Raw genomic sequence first — 14,026 nt, forward strand, 5'->3', positions numbered from 1 at the left:
AGACGGTTATGATTTGTATTTATTAATTCTCTTGTTTAAACTTTAAGTTATACTATTTACCCCTGAAGATGTAAATCCTACGATTTACGAAACTTGTCGGGAACTATTATTTCAGTGTTTTATAGAACTGAATAATAATAAAAAATTGTGGTGTAATCACCAAAATATGTCTTTTGAACCAATTAGTCACAGAAGTTTACGCCTGCAAGAAGTCATATTTTCATATACAAGTTGACAAAAGGTGTCACATATTATTAAATTACTCTGCATTGGAGAAAGTTTTTGGAAGTTTTTTCACCTGGTTATACTATAAATTAAAGATACCAAAAATTTATATAATTTGTTTAATCCTTTATCCAAGTGTAAGTTATTGTAAGCAGACTTTTAATAATCTCTTGTTTACCTCACCTTCTCTCCATATTGGAGATAGTGATGTAAAAGGTTTTATTTTTCTACCGTATGTCAGCTCCGTTTTATGAAAGTTAGTCAAAATTCTCAAAAAAATATATATATATAACATCTGTACATCTTTCACTCCTCTCTCAAAACTCTGTTCCTTCCTTGTTAACAGAAAAACCAAAACATGACATCTTAAAATATCTTGGGGTTTACCATCATTTGTGTAACTGCAATATACCATATTTGGGTCATACAGAAAAATCTACATACATGTGAGAGACATCATCTGTGGCAGAACTAGAGCTACCACTCTATCCATCCACATTCTTAATTCTGCTAACCCTGACGATGGAGACTATCATCATGCAATGATCCTGGGATAAAGTAGAAAACATTTTTAGATGCTATGATGAGCCTGAAAGAAAAATGGTTAATCAACAGAAATTGTTCTCCATTCAGTCTACCTTAATACTAACCTAAGCTATAACTCAATGGTGGTACACACAAGATCATACCCATGAGAACATGGGTATGATCTTGTTGTATGAACAGTGTTGTGCGATCCAGAACATATTGAAATGTCAGTAATCTGTTTGTAACTTAATTTATAGCTGTTGTTCTATAGTATTGTATAGATTTTGTATTTCTCTTTTTTTTTAGTCGTGCATTTAAAATAGTAAATAGTTTTTTTTTTTTCCTATTTCATTTATCCCTTGCCTTTTATTCATTAACTTTCTTCATTTGTGTCACATAGCTGAGTAAATCCATTACAACATATATATATATATATCCTGAGATGTATATATGTATTAATTCTGCTGTTGTTTTCCACTTATTCTCAGCATGGACATCTCTAAAGATATGGATAAAATTTCTGACTGACCATTGTTCCATGCCCTTCATATAGTGATTTTTATCAGCCTGCCCCTTCTTCTTCTTATGTAGTTTTCCAGTGATGATCATAATGCTCTAAGAACTTCATTTTATTCTCTTACTGATGTAGTTGTCCATTCAGTAATTTTTTTTTTCCGTTTGTTTTTAACCCTTTTGTCCAATCCACCCCCAGAACTGTCAATCTTTTTCTCCATTTATTTTCCATCAGTTCATGTTTTGGAAGTATATATTAATGTGAAATATATATAGCAATTATCTGTCATATTCTTGTATTTATATTAACTTTCCTTTGTTGTTACATATTTGTTTCATGTGAAGAAAAGTTGTTTTTAGTATTAGTATTCTTCATTTTATTTCTTATTGGCATTTTTCATTATCATTGTTGATTAGACTTCCCAGATATATAAATTTATCTATCTACTTAAATTAATAATACCAAGAAATTGTATTCTTGGTTTATGCTTTATCCAAGCATAAGCAAGCAGTTTTCACATGAAGTATTTTCATGACTAAGCCACTTGTATATAGAGGCTAATAATGACTTCACATTAATTGCCTTAGTATCCCATAATGCAAAGCACACATCCTTTTGAGTGTGTATAATAATGTCGTTTATTGTAAGAATTCCCTAATATAATGTTTTCTGCTTTATCCCAGGATCACTGCATGAGTGATAGTCTTCATCGTCAGGGTTAGCAGAATTAAGAATGTGAATGGATAGAGTGGTAGCTCTAATTCTGCCACAGATAAATAAATGAATTAAATATCGATAACTGACCTAGTTGCTCCAGGAACGGGAAATGAATATCAGAAGACGAGTAGTGTGATAGGAGAGAATGAAGAAATATATCAGCTTATCATGTGGCACCCTGTCAAACGCCTTTGCAAAATTGAGCTGTTGTTAAAAAAAAAGTGTTTTATAAAAGGTGTATAGTGTGAATTCTTTTGTGAATTGTGCTCCATTTTTTTCTCAGTAACACAAGTGTTGTTTAGTGGTTCTGCTTTAGAGTTTCGTTCTTACATATCGTGCTATTTTTGAGTTATTACCGAGAATGCGAGGTCACAGTCAGGAGTATTGGCAGTAGAAGAAAAGATAAGTTATTCTCTATTTGGTATAGATGAATATAGCATTTATATATATGTATATATACATTTAGCTTTTATATATATGTATAATACAGTGTTTATATAGCATTTATATATAATTAATGATTACTTTAGTAGTTCCTCGGCAGTAAGGAATGATGGCGGATTCAGCTGCAATCGCAAATGGCGTGTCACCAAGTCCTCCGCCATGTAAGAATTCTATTATAAGTAATATAATAAGGGATTTTGTGGCATGCAGTGCTTGCAGCATATATGTGTCACAGGAGTTGGATATGTGGCTGGTGAGAGAGGGGGGGGTGCGTATGTGTGCAAAATGCAGGAAGTGGGAGGAAATAAACGAATTAGATATATCGATAACTGACCTAGTTGCTCCAGGAACAGGAAATGAATATCGGAAGACGAGTAGTGTGATAGGAGAGAATGAAAAAAAAAAAATATGAATGAGAAAATAATAGTCGATAGTGTGGAAGGCATGAGTGACTGTGAAAGTTTCGGAGATGGTTTTGTTTGGGAGAATGAATTTCGATTAAGAGTGACTGACTTGCAGAGAGAGAGAGATAGATGAGCTGAAAGAGGAGGCGGAATGTCTTGTGAATGAGATGAGAAGTATGAAAGATGAGATTAGGAGAATGGAAGAGATAAATGCAAGACAAATCAGAGTAGGGGGGGAGAGAGAGTTTTGGGAATGATAGAAGAGGAGAGAATGGAAACAGTAGGAGAGAGGGAAGGAGAGTGAGGTATGGGAATGGTAGAAGAGAGAATAGAAACAGTAGGAGAGAGGGAATGAGAGAGAGAGATATGGGAATGCTAGAAGAGGAGAGAATAGGAGCAGTAGAGATGAGGGAATGAGAGAGACATATAGGAATGATAGAAGAGGAGAGAATGGAAACAGTAGAAGAGAGGGAGTGAAAGAGAGCTATGGGAACGATAGAGGAGGGGAGAATGCGAGAAAGTGCTGGAACCAAGGAAGACTGATGCGAGGACAGCAGGTAAGTAGGGAAACACAGAGAGAAAGGGTTAGAGGAGAGAGAGAGTGAGGTGAGCAATCAAGGAACACAGAGGTGTGATGTATGGAGACTTGATGATCTCTGGTGTGCCAGAGGTCATAGGATGCCAGAGGTGTGTTTGCCTGGAAGGATGATAGAAAATGTGACTATGGTAATTAAGAGGGGTGAAAGGATGGATGAAATGATTGTGATAGTGGGCACGAATGACTTGAGTGGTAGTGTAAATCGGGTGGTGAGACATCTGAGATTCTTGCTTGAAGTTGTGCAAAAGAAAATGCGGAGAGGGAAGATTGTATGTGTGTTGCCCAGGTATGATAGTGATGAGCTGAGCAGAAGAGCAGCAATACTGAATCGCATAATATCCAGAACATGTGAGAAGAGAGGATTGGAACACGTGGATGCTTGGAGAGCATTTGAGGACAGAAGGGAACTGTATGCTAGAGACTGCTTACATTTGAATGAGAAAGGACAAAGGCATCTGGAAAGATTGCTGTTTTCTGAACGAGTCAGTGTGTCAATGCAGGGAAACTAGAATTCCCAGGGTGGATGGTAGCAGGGGTGGCCTCTTGTGGGAATGGGTGCTTGGGAGAAGGGCAGATGACATCAGGTAACATTGAGCCCAGGGGGGGGGGTCGAGAGGGGGGACAATGATAGGTATAGAAGCAGTGACATTTTTATGCTCTATACTAATGCCAGGAGTATCCGAAATAAAGGAGATGAACTGGTGGCACCGATAGCATCAACTTGACCAAAGATTATCAGGATCTCTGAGATGTGGTTGACGGAGGATGATATAATAACCGTAATTGAAGTGGCAGGGTACAGCATTTTTCAGCAGGATAGGAAAAGAAAACATGGTGGTGGAGAACTACTTATGATAAGTGATGACTTATGTCCTCTAAGAGTGGAGGCTTTGGAAAGTAGTGGCACAAATGGTTTTGAAAGCATATAATGTGAGGTAGAAGTGGCCAAGACAGAAAATTTAGTGGGGTGTTGCTCTAAAATAATGAGCACAGAGGGGTGGGGACCAGGAGATGTTTGGGCAGTTGAGCTTGGCAAGTGCAAGAAGAATGATTGTTATGGGGGATTTTAACTACAGCACTATAAGCAGGGAAGAGGAAAATGCAAGTAGTAAGAAGGAGATAGAATTTCTGGAATTCTTGAGGGACAAATGTCTTCGGCAGCATGTAATAGAGGGAACGAGAGGTTCAAGAGTTTTGGATTTGGTCATAGCATCAGAAGAGCTGATAATAAGTGAGATGACATCTCTCCCACCAGTTGGAGAGAGTGACCATGTGGTTTTGGCTTAGAAGATGAACAGACATGCAGGCATATCAAAGAAAAGGGAACGTATGTGGAATTATAAGGTGGGTGATTATAACAGTCTTAGGTATCAACTAGGGGCAGTTCCATGGAGAGCAGAATTGGAAGGCCAGGATATCATTAGTGCTTGGGAAATTGGGAAAGGTTATTTGTTTGCAGCAATAGTAAGCTGTATTCCATGGGCGAAGAAGCAGACACAATTTGGTGTAAAGTGGATGACAAACGATATCAAACAGGAACTGCAGTTGAAAAAGAGATTATGGAAGAGATATAAGGAGATGGGTGGAGGATAGATACATGAAGAATATAAGATGCAGGCCAGGAGAGGGGCCAGAATGATGAGAAAGGCAAAACTGGAATATGAGAAGAGATTGGCACTAAGATCCAAAGAAAATCCTAGGGAATTTTTTAGCTATGTGGCCAGTAGGTGGAGAAACGATTGTGGAAGAATGACATTGTGGGATAAAAATGGGAATAGAGTGACTGATGCAGAGGACTTAGTGAAGTTGTTCAACGAGCACTTTATTGGAGTATTTCATCCTGGAGGAGGATTTAATACTAGAGGGATAGGGCAGGTTCAGGGTTTAGAAGTGCAAGAGGAGAGTGTGTTCCAAATACTGAGTACTCTCGATTTCAGTAAACCTGTGAGACTGGATGGTATTTCACCACAAGTTTTGAGAAAATGTGCCAAAGAACTGACAGCTCCTTTGTCCTGGCATTTCAATGAAAATCTGGCTAGGAAAGGTACCCAAGGAATGGAAGGAAGGTAAGATAGTACCATTGCATATGGGTGGTAGCAGACTGGATGTGTCTAATTATAGGCCTGTTTGTGTTTCATCAGTAGTTGTTAAGGTCTTGGAGAAATTAGTGAGGGACTATATACAGCGTTGGGCAGATGAGGATAATGTTATCTGTGAGAATCAACATGGATTTGTTAAGGGGTGCTCTTGCTTTACACTTTATTATAAAAAGTTACTTTTTATTATAAAAAGTCACTTGTCACTTTATTATAAAAGGCAATCATGCCTTTTATAATAAAGTGACAAGAGCAGTTGATGAGGGAAAAGCATATACTGCCATTTTTTTGGGTTTTGCAAAGGCGTTTGATAGGGTGCCACATGATAAGCTGATATTTAAGTTGCAGCACGTGGGTTTAAATGTTGGGTTAGTCAAATGGATTCAGGATTGGCTGACTGATAGGTATCAGAGAGTAGTGTATGGTGGGGCAGTATCAAGGAAGCAGAAGGTTACAAGTAGGGTTCCACAGGGCTCTGTACTGGGACCTGTATTTTTCAACCTTTATATCAATGATATTGTAAATGGATTGCAAGGGGACACTCAATTGTTTGCGGATGATGTGAAGCTGGGAAGGGTTATCAGTAATAGTGCAGATGTGGCAGCCCTGCAAGAGGATTTGAATAAACTAGACAGATGGACAAATGAATTGTATAAGACCCTGATCAGACCACACTTAGACTATTGTTCTCAGATTTGGTCTCCAGGATTTGAAGGGGATAAATTGACTGTGGAAAGGGTACAGAGGCGGATAACAAAGATGGTTTCGGGACTGTGCAATATGAGTTATGAGGATCGACTGAGGGAATATGGACTGCAGAGTTTGGTGGATAGAAGAAGGAGAGGCGATACGATTGAAACAGTTTAGAGGCAGTCACGGCAGGAAGGAGCAATGACAAGGGACCATCCCTGGCAGTTAGGCTGTGTGCAAGAGGGTAAGGAGTGGTTTCTTTGTGTGGAGGGTGGTTGAACCTTGGAATGCATTGCCTGATAGAGTGGTTGGAGTGGGAACAGTCAATGGGTTCAAGGAGTGGTATGATAAACTTTGTTTCCTAAAAACGACCTCCTACGATGAGTCTTTTGACTCCACGGAGGCCTGGATAATAATAAAAAAAAATTGTTTGCTTACACTTGTATAAAGGATAAACCAAAAATATAACTTCTTGGCATCTTTAATTTAATTTATAACCAAGTGAAAATACTTATCTACTTCTTTAGTTTGGCAGCCTTTTAAGGTTATGTTTAGGTTTTTATCCATCCTTTTACCTGTGATTAGCATTGGTTTTGTCTTCTATGTTTTATTTTTACTCCAAATTTATCACAGTTCACTATTAGTTTATTATGACTAATAAACAATTTCAAATCCTCTTCATTTTCTCTGATTAGTACCATGTCATCAGCATATCTTATTATTGATATTTTTTTTCACCAGTTGAGGTGCTTTTTTGTTTTGAATAAACCTAAATCCTGACTATGATGGAGGACAAACAAGTTTTTGGTCCCATTGAGGATTTTACCAAATTCAAAAGAAATTAATACTCAGAAATATTAGTTGTTGGTTTTTAAAACTTATGCATATGAGTCATAAAGTAAAATACTAATAACTGCCATGATCCTGCTCATTAAATTTTCCCCAATACATACATAATAAAAGATAATAAATTAATATTTCAATAATTCACAACAGTATTCAAATATTTTAAGTGTAAACTAAAAAAAAAAATACATTATATAAGAAGTGTTTCATTCAATTCAGATCAATATCAAATGTCAATAAGATTATCATGCTAGTTTTTATTTATAGATAGCATCACTGGTGCACTAGCCTAATTCTAGATTTCACTCAGCAACTATGCTGCTGATGACATCCAGCCAAACCAAGGACTTCACTTTGCAACCACAACATTTATAATTAGATCTACCTGTATGAAAATCCTACACATTTATAACTTTTGTACACTCAATGTGAATATAACCTATAGCAACATATATTTTCCAACCCAAGAGTTCATTCTTTTTTTCATGCAGTATGCTTATCTTCTTTGCATTCTTAATATCACATAATATCATCCCTTTTAATCTTTTAACAAATGTTTATTTTATTTTAATAAACAAATCAAATAAAAAGATTGCATTAATTGAGTCTATTCACCCAAGAATTGTTGGAATAAGTGAGACATGGTTGGAAGAGGATGACATCCTGACAGGAATAGAGATGGAATGGTATGTTGTGTTTTGTTAAGATAGAAAGGGTAAAAAGGGAGGGGGAGATGAAGAGAAAGAGTTATGTCTCCATACAAAGTGGAGATGCAAGAAGGTTTTGAGGCAGTATGGCGTGAAATAGAGGTGAATAGAATGAAATACTTAGTCAGATGTGGTTATTATACACCTGGTAATGTGGATGGTAGTGACTATGAAATGTATAATCAAATTAGGCAAGCAAATAAGAAAAGGGTGATCATTATGAGCAATTTTAATTGAGGCAATATAGACTGGGATGAAGATATAGCAACTGGAAGTAAAGGAAATGAGTTTCTTGAGTTTTTGAGGGACAACTACCTCAGGTGATTATATGAGGTGTCAAATCATCCTCTATTTAGTGAGAGTGACCATGAAGTGATTATCTGGGTGGTTGCCAGAAGTGTGAGGACCTCTGTGATAAAAAGGGCATATGTTGAACTGCAAGGCTAGTGATTATGAGGAGCTCAGAAGACAGCTTACAGGTTTAGCATGGAATGAGGAGTTGGCTGGAAAAGAAATCAATCCAGCTTGGGGGGATATTCAAGAACTATCTAGAAGAAGCAATGTCTAAATGTATTCCAAGGGTCAGAAGGTTAAATAAGGTAGGTGTGAAATGGATGAAGAGGTTAAGGAGGAAGCATAAGAGAAGTGGTAATAACCAATTCCATGAGGATTACAAAGACCAGGCAAAGAAGGTGACTTGGTTGGTAAAGGTAGCAAAAGAGAAATGTGAGCAGCAGTTGAATAATGAAGCTGAAAGAATCCTAGGGAGTTCTTTCGATATGCAGCCAACAAAAGAAAAAAAAAAAAAAAAGATTATGGAAGGATGACATTGATTGGAGAAAATGGTATAAGAACAATTTGTTCAGAAGATTAGTGGAGATGCTTAATGAGCAGTTCATGAAGGTCTTTCATCTTGTGCATGTCACATCGTGTAGAGTTTGAGTGCAGATGATGATGATGAGGAAGAGGAGAGAATGACTGTAAGTGAGCAAGAGTTGTATGGAGAATTGAGCAAACTCAATCTTAATAAGGCTGTGGGACTTGATAATATATCACCACGTATTCTGAAGGGATGTGCCTGGGAATTGGCACGTACCTTGACATATTTTTGTAATATGAGTCTTGCACGGGGTCAAGTTCCGAGGCAAGTTCTGTTTCATAAAGGAGGTGATAGAACTCAAGCATCAAATTATAGGTTTATGTGGTGTCAGATGTTGTGGTTAAGGTGTTGGAGAAGCTGGTGAGAACTAGGATCCAGAAGTGGGTTGAAAATAATGGTATTGTCTTTGATGGACAACATGGATTTTCTAAAGGGAGGTCATGTTTTAGTAATCTACTTACTTATTATAAAGTTATGACTTACAATAATGTGATAACCTCATTGGACAGAGGAGAGGGATACACATGTAATATACTTAGATTTTGCAAAGGCTTTTAATAGATTACCACATGATAAATTGATAGTCAAACTAGATTGGATGGGTTGGATGTTAGATTAGTGCATCGGTTCAGAGACTGCCTCTCTGATAGGTATCTGCTTACCAGATATCTATCAGATACCTACTGCCTCTCTGATAGTTGTATATGGCAGTGCAATATTCCGGAAAAGGAAAGTAACTAGTGGTGTGCCTCGAGGGTCTGTTTTAGGACCATTGCTATTTAACCTGTATGTTAATGATATTGGGGTTGATTTGGTGGGGATATTCATTTGTTGGAAGATGATGAAAAGTTGGGAGATGAACTATGAAGAGTAGAGAAGATGTTGTGGCCTTATAAGAAGACTTGGATAGATTGAGTGAATGGGTACTGAAATTGGAAAAAAAAAAAGTCAATGTTGCAAAATGTAAGGTTTTAAAATTTGAGAAACAGAGATGGGATGTAGAGTTTACACTTGGTGATGATATATTGTTGGATATCTTGGGGTGATAGTGGATAAGATCTGAAATTTAGTGGACACATTGCCAAAATTGTGAGGATAATACAACGAATTCTGGGAATGGTATGGAGGACACTGACTTGTAGAAGTAAAGAGATTCTTGTTCCATTGTATAAGGCTCTGATTAGGCCACATATGGACTACTATGCACAGATTCGGTCACCTGGTTTTCAAAAGGATGAAGAGATGTTGGAAAGGGTCCAGAGGCTATTGACTAAGTTAGTTTCTGATCGCTGGAATATCAAATATGAGGAAAGGTTGAGAAGATGCAATTTATAGAGTCTAGTGGATAGGAGGAAGACGAGTGATATGAAAGAGACCTACATGTTAGTTCGGGTTGTTATAGTATCAATGTTGAAGAGGTTTTACAGAAAATGAGGGAAGATCAGGGGAGAACCAGAGGTCATCCCTGGAAGCTGCATAAGGAGGGTGTGAGCAGATGAGTCAGAAGTAGGTTTTTTGCATGCATAGTCGTGAATGATTGTAATGTCTTGCCTGAGAAGGTGATGTCTGCAGAGAATTTTAGCGTGTTTAAGATGCGGTATGATGAATTGTGTGTATGACAAATTGATCTCCTAGATGAGTCTTTGACTTCATGGGGTCTTGGTATGATAATGATATTTTATTTATTTATTTTATTTTTATTTTTTAATTACAAAATTTAGCCATTTTCCATTGCATTTTTAGGTATAGTAATACTATAAAATTTTTCACTTTTCAATGAACTGCTCACGTGATGCTTTTCAATTATGACTGGTAGCTATTATGCTGCATTTGCTCATGCAACACTTTTCAGGTATAACAAATGCCAATTTATATGATGCTGTATTTATTCATACAACAGTTTTAGTACATGATGCTGCAATGAATGAACTGATGCAGAGTATTTGTGAACTCAGTTTCTTAATAGCATCATTGCTTGCTACATCTCTCTCTGGTGATTTACTTGGAATTATAACCTACTTATAACTATTATTTTATTTTATCGTTGTTAATAATGGTATATAAAATTCAAAGTAAGGTTACAGTTTCTCCAGTGAACTGAATAAGACACATAAACCTATTACATGCTAAGGTTAAAATTATTAAATTTAGTGATGTTAGTGTATCGAACATCACAGGAGAGTGAGAGGGGGCCAATGATTAAACTTACCTTTCACTGCTTGTTACAGTTTTTAACAACAAGATAAAGTTCTAAGAGTGAAGTAAAAAGTGCTGCACTAGTTAATACTGCTGTTATTCATAAATGTGATAATCTTTTTGTCCAAATGGAAAAACGTTTAATACACCTGGAACCTGTGGGTTCTTTCACAGGAAGCAATTTAAAAAGGTGACTCCAGAAACTTTTAATACAGTAAATTGATGATCAAACTTGTCATTTTTCCTTAAGCCAAGCTATTCCAGATAAATTTTTTAATTTTGTGAAAATTATTCTAAATCTTTATTTGCATATTTGATGTAAATAAATTATTATTACTAGTATTATTAATATTAACATCCGACTCCCATAGAATCAGAGAAAGACTCATCATGGGATGTACACACTATTACACACAAAGCTCATCCCATCATGCCTTAAACTGATTCAGTGTGTTTGCTTTCACTATACACTCCACAATGTATTCCATTCACCAACCACTCTCCATAAAAAAAAATTACTTCTCATACCCTCCTTATCATGTTCACCTGATAACAACCCCTAACCAACTTATATGTCTCAATCATACCCCCCCCCTCTTCCTATTCATGAGGCTTTGCAAGGCTTTGCTTTACATTCTTTCAAGATACCATCATAGTCATTCCAAAGACCATCATAGTCATTGTGAATTTTCTCTGCACTCTTTTTTTTTTCTTTTTTTTTTTTTTTCAAGGACAAATAAAGAATATAAAACAGAATGAAGGAAAGATGTAGAAGTTGAAGTTGAGGTATTTAGTTTAAGATTGATAACCTCTGCACTCGGACAAATCTTGCCAGGGAGCTCTATCAGACCAAAGGTCTGCTCTTCTTTTTCTGTCTTTTATTTATTTATTTATATCATCCTGCAGGATATTTACATATTCTTTATCAATTATTGTCCTCACCAGTTTTTCATCATCAGCAAGCAACTGAATATCCTCCTCTTAAATCTTTCCTTGTATCATTCATGTACAAATTAAAGAATAGTAAGAACCCTAGTACAAAGTCCTCAGGCACTCCCATAGTAACTCTCATTCACCTTGATTCTGCTTCACCACACACCACTCTCTCTGATATCTCTCTGTCAGCCCCCCCCCCCGCCCCATCTTTATCATCATTCTCATATCCATTCCTAGTTACTCCAATTTATACAATAATTTTCCCTACAGTATTCTGTCAAATACCTTGCAAATTCCAGCAATATCGTAATGTAATAATTTTCTTTGTATTCTCCTGACACTTTATTATAGAATGTCAATAATTACTAATGCAGGATCTATCCTTTACAAAGCAGTGCTAATTCCTATAGAGTATCATATTTCTATTCACCAATTGCTGGCTTTTACCTTTATCCAACTTTTCCAATACCTTAACCACCACCCCAGAGATACTAATTGGTCTATATGACGGTGGTCTGAAAAGTTCTAGGCCTGACAATGAAAAAAAACGAATTTATAATTTCAATTTTTTTTTTATTTTTCAGCATAATCTCCCTTAAGAGTAATACATTTATTCTAGCGATGCTCCAAAGCCATTATCCTGTCCCTCTAGTGGTTCTCAGTAAGATCTGCAAAATACCCCTGTACAGCTGTAATCACTTTATTCGAAGAAAAACGCTGACAGCGAGGAAGAGTTTTAGTTTTGGGAAGAGATAGAAGTCAGAGGGAGCTAAATCTGGGGAATAGGGTGGATGTTCCAACAATTCATAGTGCATATCCCTTAATTTTCCCATTACCAAAACACCTTTGTGGGCAGGTGCATTGTCCCGATGAAAGATGATATTTTTCTTCTGCAAACCAGGTCTTTCCTCAAGAATTTTTTTGTCTAGTCTGGTTAAAAGATCGTAATAATACCCCCCGGTTATTGTTTTACCCTTTTCAAGATAAGTAATAAACAAAATGCCTTTAGCATCCCAAAACAGTGATGTCATGACCTTTCTTGCTGATGGAACTGACTTTGTCTTCTTTGGCACTGAACAACCAGTTTCTGTCCACTGTTTTGACTGCTGTTTGGCTGGTGTGTAATGGTGAATCCAATTCTCATCCATAGTAATAAATTGATGCACAAAATCAGTTTTATTCTTGTTAAAATGCTCCAAGCACTGTTCAGAGATTTTCATGCTAGTACGTTTTTGATCTGCTGTGAACAAGAAGGCACCCACCTTGTGCAAAGCTTTTTCATATGCAATTCTCCATGCAAAATATATATCCTACATGTTCTTTTGAAATGCCTATAGTCTCAGCAATTTCGCGCACTTTGATTCGTCAGTCATCCAATACCATATCGTGCACTTGATCAATGATTTCTGGCGGTGTTACATTTTTTGGACATCCTTCACATGGATCATCTTCAAGGCTGGTACAGCCATGTTTAATCTCAGCAGCCCATTTCTTAATTGTCAAAAACAAAGGGGAAGTGTGCCCATAAACTTTTATGAACTTCAAATGAATTTCTTTGGCATTAAACCTTCTTTTACAGATACTCAATTTTATCCATTTCAAGGGATACAGACAACACTTTTGCTTCAGACAGGTGTATAAAACAAGCTACTTGATAGAATGACTTGCAATTTTACATGGATGCTTATGATAGATATACTAACTTAGAAAACAACAAAACTTGCCAATAGTGTTGCCATCTATGGTTGAGGCCGAGAACTTTTCAGTCCACCCTCATAATATACTACTGCTGTCTTAGAGCCACCTTTATGTAATGGAGCTATCTTACCTTATTTCCATTCTCTTGGAAGTTTGCCAAAGCTGAGAGAGATTAAACAGCTTCGTCATATGTACTGCCAGTTTACTTGCACATTCTTGTAGTGCACGAGCTGACATATCATTCAGGCCAACTGCTGTATTCACATTGATATTTTTCAATATACTGAGTACCTCCACTTCAGTGCTCAGTCTCTATCATCTCAGTAACTGTAAAGTCACCACCTGGATGATATACCCTTGCAAAGTGATAACTTAATAGCTAAACTATTTCTTCTGTTTCTGTCACTTTCTTACCATCAGCACTGAGTCAAGTTATTTTTCCATGATCATTCTTTCTCTTACTTGTTGCATAGCAGCAAGTAAGAGAAAGAATTCTGCTATGCATTTTCTCGCACAAGCTGATTTAGCCTTTCATTCTTCTTTCTTG

General features: G+C 36.7%; 1 protein-coding gene across 1 annotated transcript in view; it reads left to right on the top strand.

Moving 5' to 3' along the window:
• The first annotated feature begins 3,374 nt into the window (after positions 1-3,374).
• Positions 3,375-14,026, top strand: part of LOC150092754 (short transient receptor potential channel 5-like) — a 235,133-nt gene continuing 224,481 nt past the window's right edge. Inside the window, exon 1 of the mRNA XM_090414270.1 lies at positions 3,375-3,389. Within this exon, the coding sequence (XP_090270396.1) occupies positions 3,375-3,389 (15 nt within the window). The remainder of the gene's footprint in view (positions 3,390-14,026) is intronic.

This window comes from Typopeltis vanoorti, chromosome 25 (genome assembly GCF_054136105.1).
Source record: "Typopeltis vanoorti isolate ZY-2024b chromosome 25, IOZ_Tvanoo_1.0, whole genome shotgun sequence".
Taxonomy (NCBI): Eukaryota; Metazoa; Arthropoda; class Arachnida; order Uropygi; family Thelyphonidae; genus Typopeltis; species Typopeltis vanoorti.